Below are 13,727 nucleotides of genomic sequence, written 5' to 3' on the forward strand. Positions count from 1 at the left end.
AACATGAATTAGTTCCTATTGAGAAAAAAAAAATATTTATATAACATTATAGATAAAAAAAAGTCTGTATAAGTCACACTTAGAATCAAGAAAAAAATTACATTAATATAGTCATCCATAATGCCACTACACGTATATTTGACACAAAAAACATTTACAATGATATAGTCATTCACAATACCACAAATAAAATTTACAATGATATAGTGGGCACAATCCCAACTCGATTGAAATGATCACAAATAGTCGTACATCTCAATTACAAATATGTAAGATAATATAATAAAAAATGTAAGCTCCAAACATGGCTACAACTCAATTATCAAGAACATATATTGTTTGCATTAAAATTTTAATAATAAAATTAAAAAATGCAAGATAATATAATTATCATATGTGCCACGATTTTTTTACAATGATATTTACTTTAATTCCTCATGATAATATAGTTTAACAACATGCATTTATTGCATTAAAAATTTTAAAAATTAAAAATACATTTTTTAATGCAAAACTGCATTAAAAATATAATACAGTTTAACATTATGTATTTGTTAATGTATTTTTTTTGCATTAACAACAAATTAAAAAATACAGTTTTGCATTAAAAATATTATAACATGTATTTTTTTGAATAAATAATCTATCAACATTCAATTTTTTGAACTAAAAATTTAACAATAAAAATTAAAAATATTGTTTAATTCCTCATGATAATAAAAAACTGGTCACAATTTTTTCGAAAATCACGATTTTTCAAAAAATTGATCATGAATTAAAAAAAAAAGGCAGTTCTTCATATACCCACCTAACATCAGTCATTCTAACTCAAAACATGCACCTCAAATCGAATAAATTACATTAAATTGAATACATGTTTTGATAAACAACACTATAAGGAATCAAAACCCTATAATATTAACATATTATTATCAAAATATTAAATAAAATCGATTGAATTGAGCGAAAAAAAAAAAACGCAGTTCTTCACAGACATCAGTCATTCAATCTAAAAAATCAAGCTCAAATTGAATAAATCATATCAAATTGAATACATGTGATGATAAACAACACTATAACGAATCAAAACTCTATAAATTTAACATATTATTTAGAAAATATTGAGTAAAATTGATAGAATGGCGGAAAAAAAAAAAAAAACCGCTGTCCATTTTTTCTTCACAGACATCAGTCTTTTTTTCTCAAAAATCAAGCTCAAATTGAATATGTGTGATGATAAACAACACTATAACGAATCAAAACCCTATTAATTTAACACATTATTTGTAAAATATTGAGTGAAATTGATAGAATGGTGGAAAACAAAAAAAAAACAGTCCATTTTTTCTTCACAGACATCAGTCTTTTTTTCTCAAAAATCAAACTCAAATTGAATACATGTGATGATAAACAACACTATAATGAATCAAAAGCCTATAAATTTAATATATTATTTGTAAAATATTGAGTGAATTTGATAGAATGGCGGAAAAAAAAAAAAAACGCAATTTTTACCTGTTTTTTGTGCACCCCTGGCTTCAAATTCAAATTTGATATGTATTCGTCCAAAATTCTCACAAATTATGAACAAAAACTTTTGAACAACACTCTTACGATCAATAACCCTCAGATTTTACAAAAAATGATGCCCTCTTTTTCTTGAAATAAAAAAAATAGCAGAACCTTAAAACTTTTTTAAGGTTCTTCACAGGTCCAACTTTTTTTTATTAAAATCGGTGATTTTTACAATCTTTTATTGACTGGAATGGCTGAAAAATTTAAAATAAAGCCTGCAAGATTCGATTATAAAGCTGAAAAAGAAGAAAAACAATAAAAAAAAAAGTGACAAAAAACCATCAAAATTGTGAAGAACACTGTACAGCCCGTATTCTTAGATGAGTCTCAACAATGACTCGGCGATTCACTATTGGGAATCACCCGGTTCTCTCTAGACACGGGCGATTCCCAGTATTGTGGTGGAACCAGCACGGGAACTGCCGATTCCTTAGTCAAACCGGGCTAGTCCCGTTCGATTTGTTGAGTTTTCAAACCCTGGTTTAAACTCGTCGATCAAAAGATATATTTAAGGGTTTAGTTAAATTATGATCCATAAAAAATTGACTAAACGAACGTATATTTCCGAAAAATCACCGGTCATGCTGGCTAAAGAGGCCAAAAACCGAGATGAAAGTTGTGGAAGACTTTGAAAATGTGGGGAGGGCTTTTAAAAGAGACTTGGAAGAATAATAAAAACTAGATAAAAAACAAACAAATGAACCAAAAAAAACAAAAAAAGGAAAAAGAGAAATGTGCGCCTCTCTTGTAAGTTGGGCCAACACACCCAAAACCAAGAGTTGGGGCCGGAGTTAAGAGTTGTCGATGTGAGGGGACTGTTCTTGCTGCCTACCCTTCCAAGTTGTGGGCCTCAAACAGGGGTAGTTTCTTGCTGCCTACCCTTCCAAGTTGTGGGCCTCAAACAGGGGTAGTTTCTTGCTGCCTACCCTTCCAAGTCCTCAAGTGTCCGTTGTAGGTCATTTTTTGGGTCAAATGTGAGGGGTTTTTGGTAAGGGCACGATTTGTATAGAGCATAGGCTCTAAACAATCAAATTAGAGCCTACCTTCAAATAGTATTAAGAAATGTGGTTTTAATATTGGAAATCTTTGTGCTAGCCTTAAAATATATTTTCATATTTATTTATTAAGTTTAAAGTTTTAAAAAAAGTGTAGATCGACATATCTATGCAAACTTGAAAATCTTGAAAATTGACGGTCAAAAAATACGTCACAAAATACACTATTTCCAAAACTTGCAATCCATTTTTTTCTCATGTCCATGCATCTTGATGTCAAAATGATCAATTTGAAGATATTTGGACATCAAAACAACCACTTATAGTGAAATTTTTGGGGTAGGCTCAAATTTCATTGAACTTTTCTTTTTTGGTAATTAAGGCTCATTTTTATATATTTTTCTTTTTAAAATTATGTCTAAGTGAAATCTTTGGAACTTAGTTTAATTCGGGTGGTTAATGACTAATTAGGAGGTTATTCTAGGCTGGGGACTTTTTGCTAATATAGGAAGTGAGTAAGGTTAAGTTGACCTAATTAGCTTGATTTAAGGGTGATTTAGGCAGGTTTACGCTAATTAGGTTGCATCATATTATAGTGAAGAGTCCCCATTGTTTCATGAACTTGCTCTCTCCCCAATAATAAATAAGGAAATAACTAAAAATCCCTCCAAACATGTAAATATATGATTTGGATTTTTAAGTTTTTGATCCTAAAGAAACCCGTAAACCCACAAAGTACAAACGATGATTTGGGTTGTTGGAACTTTTAATAAAGAAAAACAATTTTGGCTTTATAAATTGATGATTTTGTTTTGGAGTTTTTGGGCCAAAAAAACGTCAACACCTATAAATGAGTAGCTAAACAGTCTTTTTAGCTCATAAAATCTCTGTGATAAAAAATAAAAGAAAAATAGAAATCCAATCATTTGTTTGAGACCTTTTAATTCCTTTTTTTTTGTGCAATGATGTTACTCTTTTTATTTTCTTTTTTCTTGCTCAAAATACGGTTTTGGGCTAAGATACCTGATATTTAAAAAAGAAATCCTTGGTGATATAAATTTGACCATATACAAAAACGAGGACGAGAAACTAGCTATTTTATGGGAAGAATATGTTATTATTTATTTTTCTATTCATAATTGATATCGGTTGAGCTTTCCTTTTTTCCATTGTTTTCTTAGTTTTCAATGTACTGGAATGATGAGTACTCACAACAATTGTGCCTTTCTCATATATATACCTCTATGGATTCATTTAACAACCCTAATTGAGTAAGAATATGGGAAGAATATGCTATTTTATGGGAAGAATAAGTTATTATTTATTTTTCTATTCATAATTGATATCGGTTGAGCTTTCCTTTTTTCCATTGTTTTCTTAGTTTTCAATGTACTGGAATGATGGGTACTCACAACAATTGTGCCTTTCTCATATATATACCTCTATGGATTCATTTAACAACCCTAATTGAGTAAGAATATGGGAAGAATATGCTATTTTATGGGAAGAATATGTTATTATTTATTTTTCTATTCATAATTGATATCGGTTGAGCTTTCCTTTTTTCCATTGTTTTCTTAGTTTTCAATGTACTGGAATGATGGGTACTCACAACAATTGTGCCTTTCTTATATATATACCTCTATGGATTCATTTAACAACCCTAATTGAGTAAGTTAGAAAGAAGATAAGAACCATGTTCTTACGTTTTAGTTTAATTTTTCCTCCTTTTGTCTGTATAATTAGAAAGCGGTTCTCTTCTTAATGATACAAAGATTAAAGGTGGCACAATTAATATACAGATGGTGCCTCCTCTTCACATTAAATGTAGGTTTTCTTATCGAGCTTCATAATTCGCCATACATAGATGAAGCTGGAAGTTCATTCTTATCTCTCTCTGTCTCATTTTTTTTTGTTTGTTATTTAAGATGTACCGATCCGAAAGAAAATGCATAAATTATGTGTGGTTCGGTGGATGGGTCTCTGTTTCAATCTTTTACGATTTTAATGTGCCTTTTTGTGTTTTGCAGCTCGACTCAGAGTAACACTAACGATTTTGTTCAAATGGAACCACATTTTTAACTCAGTTATAGGACGTTTCAAGGCCCTCTATTTTTGCACATATAGGAAACCCAACTTGGTCCAATCCTTGTCAACATAAAATGCTACGATTTTGGAAGTCTAACTGCTATCTAGTTTTCAAGCTTTATATTTGTCAAGTTATTGTTCTCTCGTTTTTTAGAATCAATGGAGTAAGACATCAATTCCCTTGATTGCATGATGGACTCCCTTGAAAAAACATTGACGCAGGTGTAAACGAGGAGCTCTACCGAACTGAGTTTATCTTCTTTCTAACTTACTCAATTAGAATTCATCACTAGTCGTATAGTTGGTGAATGAAATATACTAGCGATGAATCTATTTTATTTTATTTATGGGAATTGTAAAGTGAGCAAATACTGTATTTATTTATTACTCTCTCTTTTTTTTTTAAAGTATTTGACGGCAGTGACTGTTGATCCGATCCTGTATTTTCCCCACTACAATGTACAAGTTGCGATACTCAGGCACCCATTTGCTGGAACATCAATCAAGCTAGAGAAAGAGAACAATAGTGTCCCATACCACAAGCCACAAACTCAAGAAAATAACAAAACTGTTTCATGCTAAAAAAAAAAAGAAAAAAAAAAAAAGAAGAAGAAGAAGAAAAAAAAAGGAAAAAGAAGAAGAAGAAGGGTATGGACTGCACTTCCAAAATATACTAAAAAAGAATTCCATTAATGAATAAAAAAAAAGGGAAAAGTTTATATACAGCCAAAGGCTCTAAACAATTAAATTTGAGCCTACTTCAAAAATTTCACTAGAGTAGGTTGTTTTGATGCCCAAATATCTTCAAATTGATCATATTGACATCAAGATGCATCGACATGAGAAAAAAATGGATTTTAAGATCATCTTGAAATAGTGTATTTTGTAATGTATTTTTTGACCATCAATTTTCAAGATTTTCAAGTTTTCATAGATTTGTCGATCTACACTATTTTTTAAGCTTTAAACTTTATAAATGAAGATGAAAATATGTTTAAAGGCTATCCTAAAGATTTCAAGTATTGAAACAACATTTCTCAATACTATTTGAAGGTAGACTCTAATTTAATTGTTTAGAGCCTAGGCTCTAAACAAACCGCACCCATAGAAAAAAAGAAGAAGATGGGAATCATCTTTGGGACATATGCACATACTCCACAATATTGATAAAAACAAAAAGAGCCCCATTAATAGATACAACGCATGGATATTTTTAAGCAGCTTGAATCTCCTCTTGAACCTCCCATGACTCAACACAACTCAACTCAATGCCATGCTCCTCAGTCTATAAATGCACTACTTTCCTGCAAAAATGCGTACGTCAGTTTTAGAACACTTACAACCTTGAAACCTTCAAGATGTTATTTCGTAGATTGAGAGAGTGAGAGAGGGAAAGATAGACTGCAAATAACCCATCAATTGCAAACTGCCCATTGGGTTTCCATTTTTTTTTTTAATCACATAAAAGTTTTATGAGCTAAAAAGGAAACATGAAAACCATAAATAAGTCAGTGGCTAATCCCTAATTAACAGGTGTTGGTGTTCTTTAGCTCAAAAACTCCAAAATAGAAATCAGCGATTTGCAATTTTTTTTTTTTGTTTGTTAAAAAATCCAACAATCCAAATCATTATTTGTAGGTTTAAGGGTTTTTTTAGGATAGAAAACTAAAAAACCCAAATCATATATTTGCATGTTTCAGGGAATTTGAAACCATGAGATGAACGGTAATGAGATGAATTGCAGAGGTAGGTTCCATTATCTCACCATAACCCTCCAATTTTTTTAATCGTGACAAAGTCCATGACTATAGCTTCTTTTATTTCTCTCTAAAATTAATAAAAAGGAAAAGAAAAATTCATCTTGATCTATGTATTAGAGATTAAATATATGGAAATTTATAGATACTTCCTAATTTGTACTTTCTAAGCAATGCTACCTTGCCCTCCCCCCCTAAAAAAAAACACTTTTGATATTATACTATGAACCCTTGCACTTTTTCTTTTTTCTTTTTTTTTTTACAACCAACCCCGAAAGGAGGCTTTTGTTGTACTATAATACCCTCTTTTAGGCTATATTTCCCACTTTCTCTCTTCAAACAAGTGACTAACACAACTTGTACAGAGCCGATTCAACACATTTTTTTAACCAGTCTAGCTCTATATTCAACTTGTTCCGGTCCAACATATTTTTGTGCCAAACTGACACAACTTGTACAAAGCTAGTCTCGACTGACTCTATATTCAACTGTTGTCAATCTAGCACATAGGGCCTGCCTATGCAGGCAGTTGAAGTATTTGTTTTTTCCAAGGCTAATAGTTTGGCGTTGGACTAGCACAACGTGGCCTTACACATTTTTGTCCCAAACCGATACATGTTGATAATCATGTTTTGAAAAATATGGGTTAAAATGTTGGGTATTTTTATCCAAAAAAATAACTCTACTACTTGAGTACGGTTGCAAAGAAAAATACTGTTGATGTTAATAATATGGTATCAAAAGTGTTCGAGGGAGGATTCCTAGAGAGTACAAATTTGGGGGTATATTTAACTTGTGCCGGTTCGACATAATTTTTAAGCCAGTCTAGGTCTATATTCTACTTGTGCCGATCCAACGTATTTTTGTGCCAAACCGACACAACTTGTACCGAGCCAAACCGACACAACTTATACAGAGCCAGTTTGGACTTACTCTATATTCAACTTGTGATTGTCTAGCACATATGGCCTGCCTTTGCGGGCAGTTGAAGTATCCGTTTTTTCTAAGGCTAATAGTTTGGCATCTGACTAGCACAAGGTGCGCTTACACATTTTTGTTCCGGACCGACACATGTTGATAAATCATGTATTGGAAACGCGGGTTAAAATGTAGTGCATTATGATCCAAAAAAAAATAACTCTATTACTTGAGTGCATTTACAAAGAAAAATATTATTAAAATTAATAATATGGTATCAAAAGTATTCGGGTGAGGATGCCTAGATAGTAAAAATTTGGGGTTATCTATAATATTCTCTTATAAATAACTTAAAAGAAAAATTATATATAAGGTTGCACCTAAAAAAATCGTTTTGCTAACCGTTGAATTGATCATCTCAAACTTGAGATGTGTGGAGATGAAGGACAAAAAAAGCATTTAAAGTCTTCTAAATAGGGCATTGTGTAATAAGTTATCTAGACGGTGTATTTTCAATATTTTTAAGTATTTATATATTTGCACGATTTGTAGCATTTTTTGAAATTTCAAATTTCAAAAAAAAAAAAAAAAAAATAGATTTTAAGCCATCATAAGGTCTCAAGCATTGCAACTACATCTCCGAGAAAATTTTAGATGTACACCTTACTTCTATAGTATAAGGAGGGATCATATACACATGGAGGTTACAATTACTCATAGCCATTAAATGTCAAATTGGATAGCTTGGAATGTGTCACGAAGTTTGATAATTACTTTTTTGAACTTTGAGTTTACTCCTTGAAACTCTTACAACCACCGAATTCGTAATCCAATGGACAAGGGTGATTATGATCTCATTGTACCGAAAGTAAATACTACCTTTGTATATTTTTCCATAAAATATAGTCCAAAATAATGTTATCAGAATCGAACCACTGCTCAAATCGGCAAAGGGTTGGCCCACTTAAAACCAATCAAATCGGTTTAACTGATTAGACATTTTTTATAAAATTAAAAATTGACAATATTTTAAAAAATCAATAAAAATAAGAAAAGAATATTTTAAAAGTATTAAAAGCTTGGTTAAAAATAGAAGACTTTTTTTTCTTAAATAATCGTAAAAAAAGTTCAACTTGTGCAAAAAAATATTAAATATTGGAAGATTTTATTAATAAATTACATGAATCTAACGCCAAAATTAATACTGCTCTATAAGATATGCCTTCATTATTTATAAAGTTGAAGTGCATCGGTGAAGAAAAACTATGTGCACCTAAGTCTCCATTAAAGAGAGAGAAAAACAAGCGGCTAGAAAGAGAAGAAAATTTTAAAACAAAAAGAAACGAGCACGTATACTATGCTCCCTTGAGATCATAGTTTACTTTTACTCCCTCAGAAGACTTACTTGGGATATTTTTTTTTAATCTGAAAGTTTGGAAACCATTATAGGATCCTTAAAAAAAAAAAATCGAAAAAAAAATTTGAGTTATCTAATACTTAAATCTTCTCATTTAAGAATTGTTTTTTATTAAGCTTAATGAATGAGTTAGAGATATTACATCCCCAAAATTTGATATCTTAAAATTAATTGTAGCTGGGGTTTTTCTGCAGTGAGTAAGTGCAAATTCACTAGGGAGTATAATATTTTTGGCAAAAGAAAAACGAAGTAAAAAACTGAAGAAGGCATCCCAAAATGGTAAGTAAGAAAAACTTCCTTCTAAACCATTTAAGGTGATGATTTTTTGCCAAAATATTGAGATATTTGAGATTAAACATTTTGAAAATAAAATATCATGTGCAATAAAACAAGAAAAAAAAAATCTAGACAAAAATTAGCAATAGAGAGAGGTGAGGGGAAGATTAGGCTGCTTCATCCAAGATAATCGGCAAAACCAGTTTAACCAATCAACCATCGGTTTTAATTAGTTCAAAAAAAAAAATTCAATTTAGTGCTCATGTCGAGCAGAAAGGGGTCTTGTCAATAGTTCTACTGGTCAGACCACCTATTAGGTCTAGTTATAATAGCTATAGTCCAAAATCCACCTTAAAAATTAAGGGAAAAGTTTATATAGAGCCCAAAGCTCTAAACAATCAAATTTGAGCCTACCATAAAAATATCACTAGAAGAGGTTGTTTTGATGCTCAAATATATTCAAATTGATCATCTCGACATCAAGATGTATGCTTATGAAAACAAATGGATTTCAAGTTTTGGAATAGTGTATTTTGTAATACATTTTTGGACCGTCAATTTTCAAGACTTTCAAGTTTTCATAAATCTGTCAATCTCCGCTATTTTTGAAGCTTTAAAACTTTATAAATAAATATAAAAATATATTTTAGGTTTATCACAAAGATTTCCAATATTAAAACTACATTTGTCGACTCTATTTGAAGGTAGGCTCTAATTTGATTGTTTAGAGCCTAGGCTCTATATAAACCGCACCCAAAAATTAATGACGGAGGGGATGCATATCTACATTTGACTCCACACATAAAAACCCGCCCCACATCAAAAGGCACCGCTACTTTAAAATTCAAATTTCAAAACTTAAACCAACGGTAAAGCGCAGCACATAATGACGATATTCAAATTTCGAAATTCTCCCGCTAACTCGCCGTTAGTTCTTTTAACGTCCGTCAAGTAATGGTAAATCAACGGCTACTTGCTCATCGTTCTATAAATGGGACAACTGCTCACGACTTTACTCTCCCATGTCTTCTCTTTCACGCAGGCGTCCTCGCACACGCCTCGGTGAAGTTACTTTCTCTCTCTTGTTTTCTCCGCACTCTCTCTCCATCTCTCTCTAGAATTTCTACTTCCTCTGCGTAACTCCATCACCTGGAAAATGAGGGAGTGCATCTCGATTCACATTGGCCAGGCCGGAATCCAGGTCGGCAACGCTTGCTGGGAGCTTTACTGTCTCGAACATGGCATTCAGGTGCGATTTCATGTCCCTTTTCTTACTATTTTTGGTTGAGTGTCTTCGTATATTGAAAATCTAGGGATTAATGGCTTCATGGAAGAGTTTATTGAATAATGGACAAGTTTTTCTGGTTTTACCTGTTTTGGTGCAAATATTTTTGCTTGTGAATTGTATCTGGTAACTATGGGGTTTTATTCGCATTATTTGAAGTTTCATTAGAAAGCAATCTACATTTGTGATTTTCTTTCACCATTCTTGCATCTAAAGTTGATAACACATGTAGATCTTGATTAGGGTAGGAATCGATAGATTTGATGAAGGTTATCTGATTCCTTGCCATCATTTCTCTGTTTATTATCGCTCTCACTTAATACCTTCAGATCTTTTTAAAGCTAGGGTTTATTGGCTGGTAACTGTGGCATATGTTCTTTGCCTTGATTTTCAGTGATTTTTCTTACTTTCATTTTCATTTATAGGCACATTTTATGGATCTGACACTGCTTACTTGAGTGCTCTCCATACCTCCATCAGTTTGTTTGTCGTTTTTTTTTGCTACATTTTGTCTCCCACATTTGATATCTTTCCTCCTGTTAGAAGGCCTAGACCTGGTTTATTAATGTTTCGATTTTCATTTGATTCTGGCTATGCTTCATTTGCTTCTGCCAAAATCTGGTAAATAAACAGTGTCTAGTCTTTTCTACACTGTGCCATGAAATTTACTACTCTTTTTTTGTTCACTTGGCATCTAGTCTCCATTGTGTTCCACTTATTACTTGTTTTCTGCTACATATCTAAAAATCTTTTTTAGTCTTCTTTGCTTTCCTTTTTCTACATTTGCTTTCTTGGCTTTCCTAGGCTTGCATTGATTCCTATTCTCGGTTAATTTATCTGCTCATATTGAATTCCTTTCTAGAAATGTATTCTCAGGGGCATGAACAAATGTTTAATCTTTCACATTGTTTTTTGTATTTGTAGCCTGATGGTCAGATGCCAAGTGACAAGACTGTTGGTGGAGGTGATGATGCATTCAACACTTTCTTCAGTGAAACTGGTGCCGGCAAACATGTACCTCGTGCTGTGTTCCTCGATCTGGAACCAACTGTTATTGATGAAGTGCGCACTGGCACATATCGTCAATTGTTCCACCCTGAGCAACTGATTAGTGGCAAGGAAGATGCTGCTAATAACTTTGCCAGGGGCCATTACACAAGTAATGAGCTTTACATCACTGTTTTTCTTATGTTTCTAGCTTTCAAAAATGACTTTCTCTGCATTTATTTCTCTTATGGGATTTCTCTATTTTACTTTTTCCGTCTCTTTCTCTCTTAGGATTATCTGCTTTCCAATTCATATTTCTAATTTTTTTCTCTATTTTTTACTGTTCAGTTGGCAAGGAAATTGTGGACCTTTGCTTGGACCGCATTCGTAAGCTTGCAGATAACTGCACTGGTCTTCAGGGCTTCCTAGTTTTCCATGCAGTTGGTGGTGGAACTGGTTCTGGGCTTGGTTCCCTTTTGCTAGAAAGACTTTCTGTGGATTACGGAAAGAAATCAAAGCTCGGGTTCACTGTTTATCCATCTCCTCAGGTCTCAACTTCAGTTGTGGAGCCTTATAACAGTGTGCTCTCCACGCACTCTCTTCTTGAGCACACCGATGTTGCGGTGCTTCTGGACAATGAGGCCATTTATGACATTTGCAGAAGGTCTTTGGATATAGAGCGACCCACTTACACTAACCTTAACAGGCTAGTGTCTCAGGTAATCATTGTAACAAAAATATAGAAATGTGTCCCCTTATTTCTGTATTTCTTAGCTTTATATACTGTAATAAGTACCCATTTTATCATACTGGGTGATACACACGTACATTTTTAAACTATGTTTGTCTGCCAATTGTTGCTCCTGCAATTGCCTTGTCCCTCATTCTAAGTCATCTTTTTATTGTTACTGTCTCTCTTTCCTTCGTATGTCTGTTCTCTTTTCTTTATTACTAGATCTCTCTGTTTCATGTTCTCTTTTATTTGCTCCTAAATTCAATTTATAAAATTTGTATGTGCTCTTTCAGGTCATCTCTTCCCTTACTGCCTCTCTCCGATTTGATGGTGCTCTTAATGTTGATGTTACTGAGTTCCAAACCAACCTTGTCCCCTACCCTCGAATCCACTTCATGCTCTCCTCCTATGCCCCTGTTATCTCTGCTGAAAAGGCCTATCATGAACAACTCTCAGTTGCTGAGATCACCAACAGTGCTTTTGAGCCCTCTTCGATGATGGCCAAGTGTGACCCTCGCCATGGCAAATACATGGCCTGTTGCCTCATGTATCGTGGAGACGTTGTCCCCAAGGACGTCAATGCAGCTGTTGCCACCATCAAAACCAAGAGGACCATTCAATTTGTGGATTGGTGTCCTACTGGATTCAAGTGTGGGATAAACTACCAGCCACCCACTGTTGTTCCAGGTGGTGATTTGGCCAAGGTTCAGAGAGCTGTTTGCATGATCTCGAACTCAACTAGTGTTGCTGAAGTGTTTTCTAGGATTGATCACAAATTTGATCTGATGTATGCTAAGAGGGCATTTGTACACTGGTATGTTGGTGAGGGGATGGAAGAGGGGGAATTTTCTGAGGCTCGCGAGGATTTGGCAGCTTTGGAGAAGGATTATGAGGAGGTTGGGGCTGAGAGTGCAGAGGGTGAGGAAGATGAGGGTGATGAGTATTAAGTAATAGTGCTTGGTTTTGGACAGAGGTGTTGTGGCTTTAGAGAGATGGTAGTTTTTGTTTCTGCTTTGTTTGGTTTGTACTTGTTTTTTTTGCCAATAGTCTCATTGCTGATGGGCTATGGTTGAGAAATGGTTTGTTATGTGTTAGAGATAAATGGTGTTTCTTGGATTACTGGTAACAATACTTGAATATAACTTGATCTATTGTTATGTTATCTGTGTTTATGCCTTCTTGCCTTTTGTGCAAGTGCTATTTATGTGGTTTGGATTTTACTTTTGCACTGATTGTGCGAACCTGTGCTTCTGATCCATGTAAACTAACAAACTCTGCATACATATAAGTTGTGAGAAGATCATAAGCAATTTATTCATGTGCATGCTTTAAGCCTACATCTGTAATACATATGGTAATCTGCTTTTCTCACAGCCCTTCTTCGGTTCCTTTTTTTTTTCTTGGAGTAGGAGGGTGCTGCTGATTTTCTGGAGCATGACGCAATACTAGTTATCAAAGTTGCTTTATGGAACTTATGCTCTGCTTCTATATTACACACGTTAGGTTCAAACTTTTCCTCTGTAGCTTATTTTAAGTTTGAAAGTTTATATAAGGTTGCAACTTGAGCATGAGTTCCCAAGCTGGGAAAAGTTGGTTCAATTCTGAGTTTTGTGCTTGCATTGGTTTTATTGTGAAAGATAAATTGAGGTATACTCAATGGGATAAAAAGGACGTCTCCAAAACTCAGAGTGATTTT

The 13,727-nt window shown here is 33.4% G+C and overlaps 1 protein-coding gene across 1 annotated transcript; it reads left to right on the forward strand.

The window, feature by feature from the left end:
- The first annotated feature begins 10,048 nt into the window (after positions 1-10,048).
- Positions 10,049-13,193, forward strand: LOC18422434 (tubulin alpha chain). Its single transcript, XM_006827106.4, has 4 exons — positions 10,049-10,275; positions 11,236-11,470; positions 11,647-12,017; positions 12,325-13,193. Exons 1-4 carry the CDS (start codon positions 10,183-10,185, stop codon positions 12,976-12,978), a joined length of 1,353 nt encoding a protein of 450 aa, XP_006827169.1. The 5' UTR covers positions 10,049-10,182; the 3' UTR covers positions 12,979-13,193.
- The last annotated feature ends 534 nt before the right edge of the window (positions 13,194-13,727 follow it).

The sequence above is a fragment of the Amborella trichopoda genome, chromosome 4 (assembly GCF_054954075.1).
Source record: "Amborella trichopoda isolate Santa Cruz 75 chromosome 4, AtrichopodaSantaCruz75HAP2 v2.0, whole genome shotgun sequence".
Lineage (NCBI taxonomy): Eukaryota > Viridiplantae > Streptophyta > Magnoliopsida > Amborellales > Amborellaceae > Amborella > Amborella trichopoda.

Bases quoted from the DNA above. Each gene is read 5' to 3' on its own strand.
- LOC18422434 (XM_006827106.4), top strand. From the start codon at position 10,183: ATGAGGGAGTGCATCTCGATTCACATTGGCCAGGCCGGAATCCAGGTC. The intron at 11,471-11,646 runs GTAATGAGCTTT...TTTACTGTTCAG, and splicing joins TGCCAGGGGCCATTACACAA to TTGGCAAGGAAATTGTGGAC. The intron at 12,018-12,324 runs GTAATCATTGTA...GTGCTCTTTCAG, and splicing joins TTAACAGGCTAGTGTCTCAG to GTCATCTCTTCCCTTACTGC.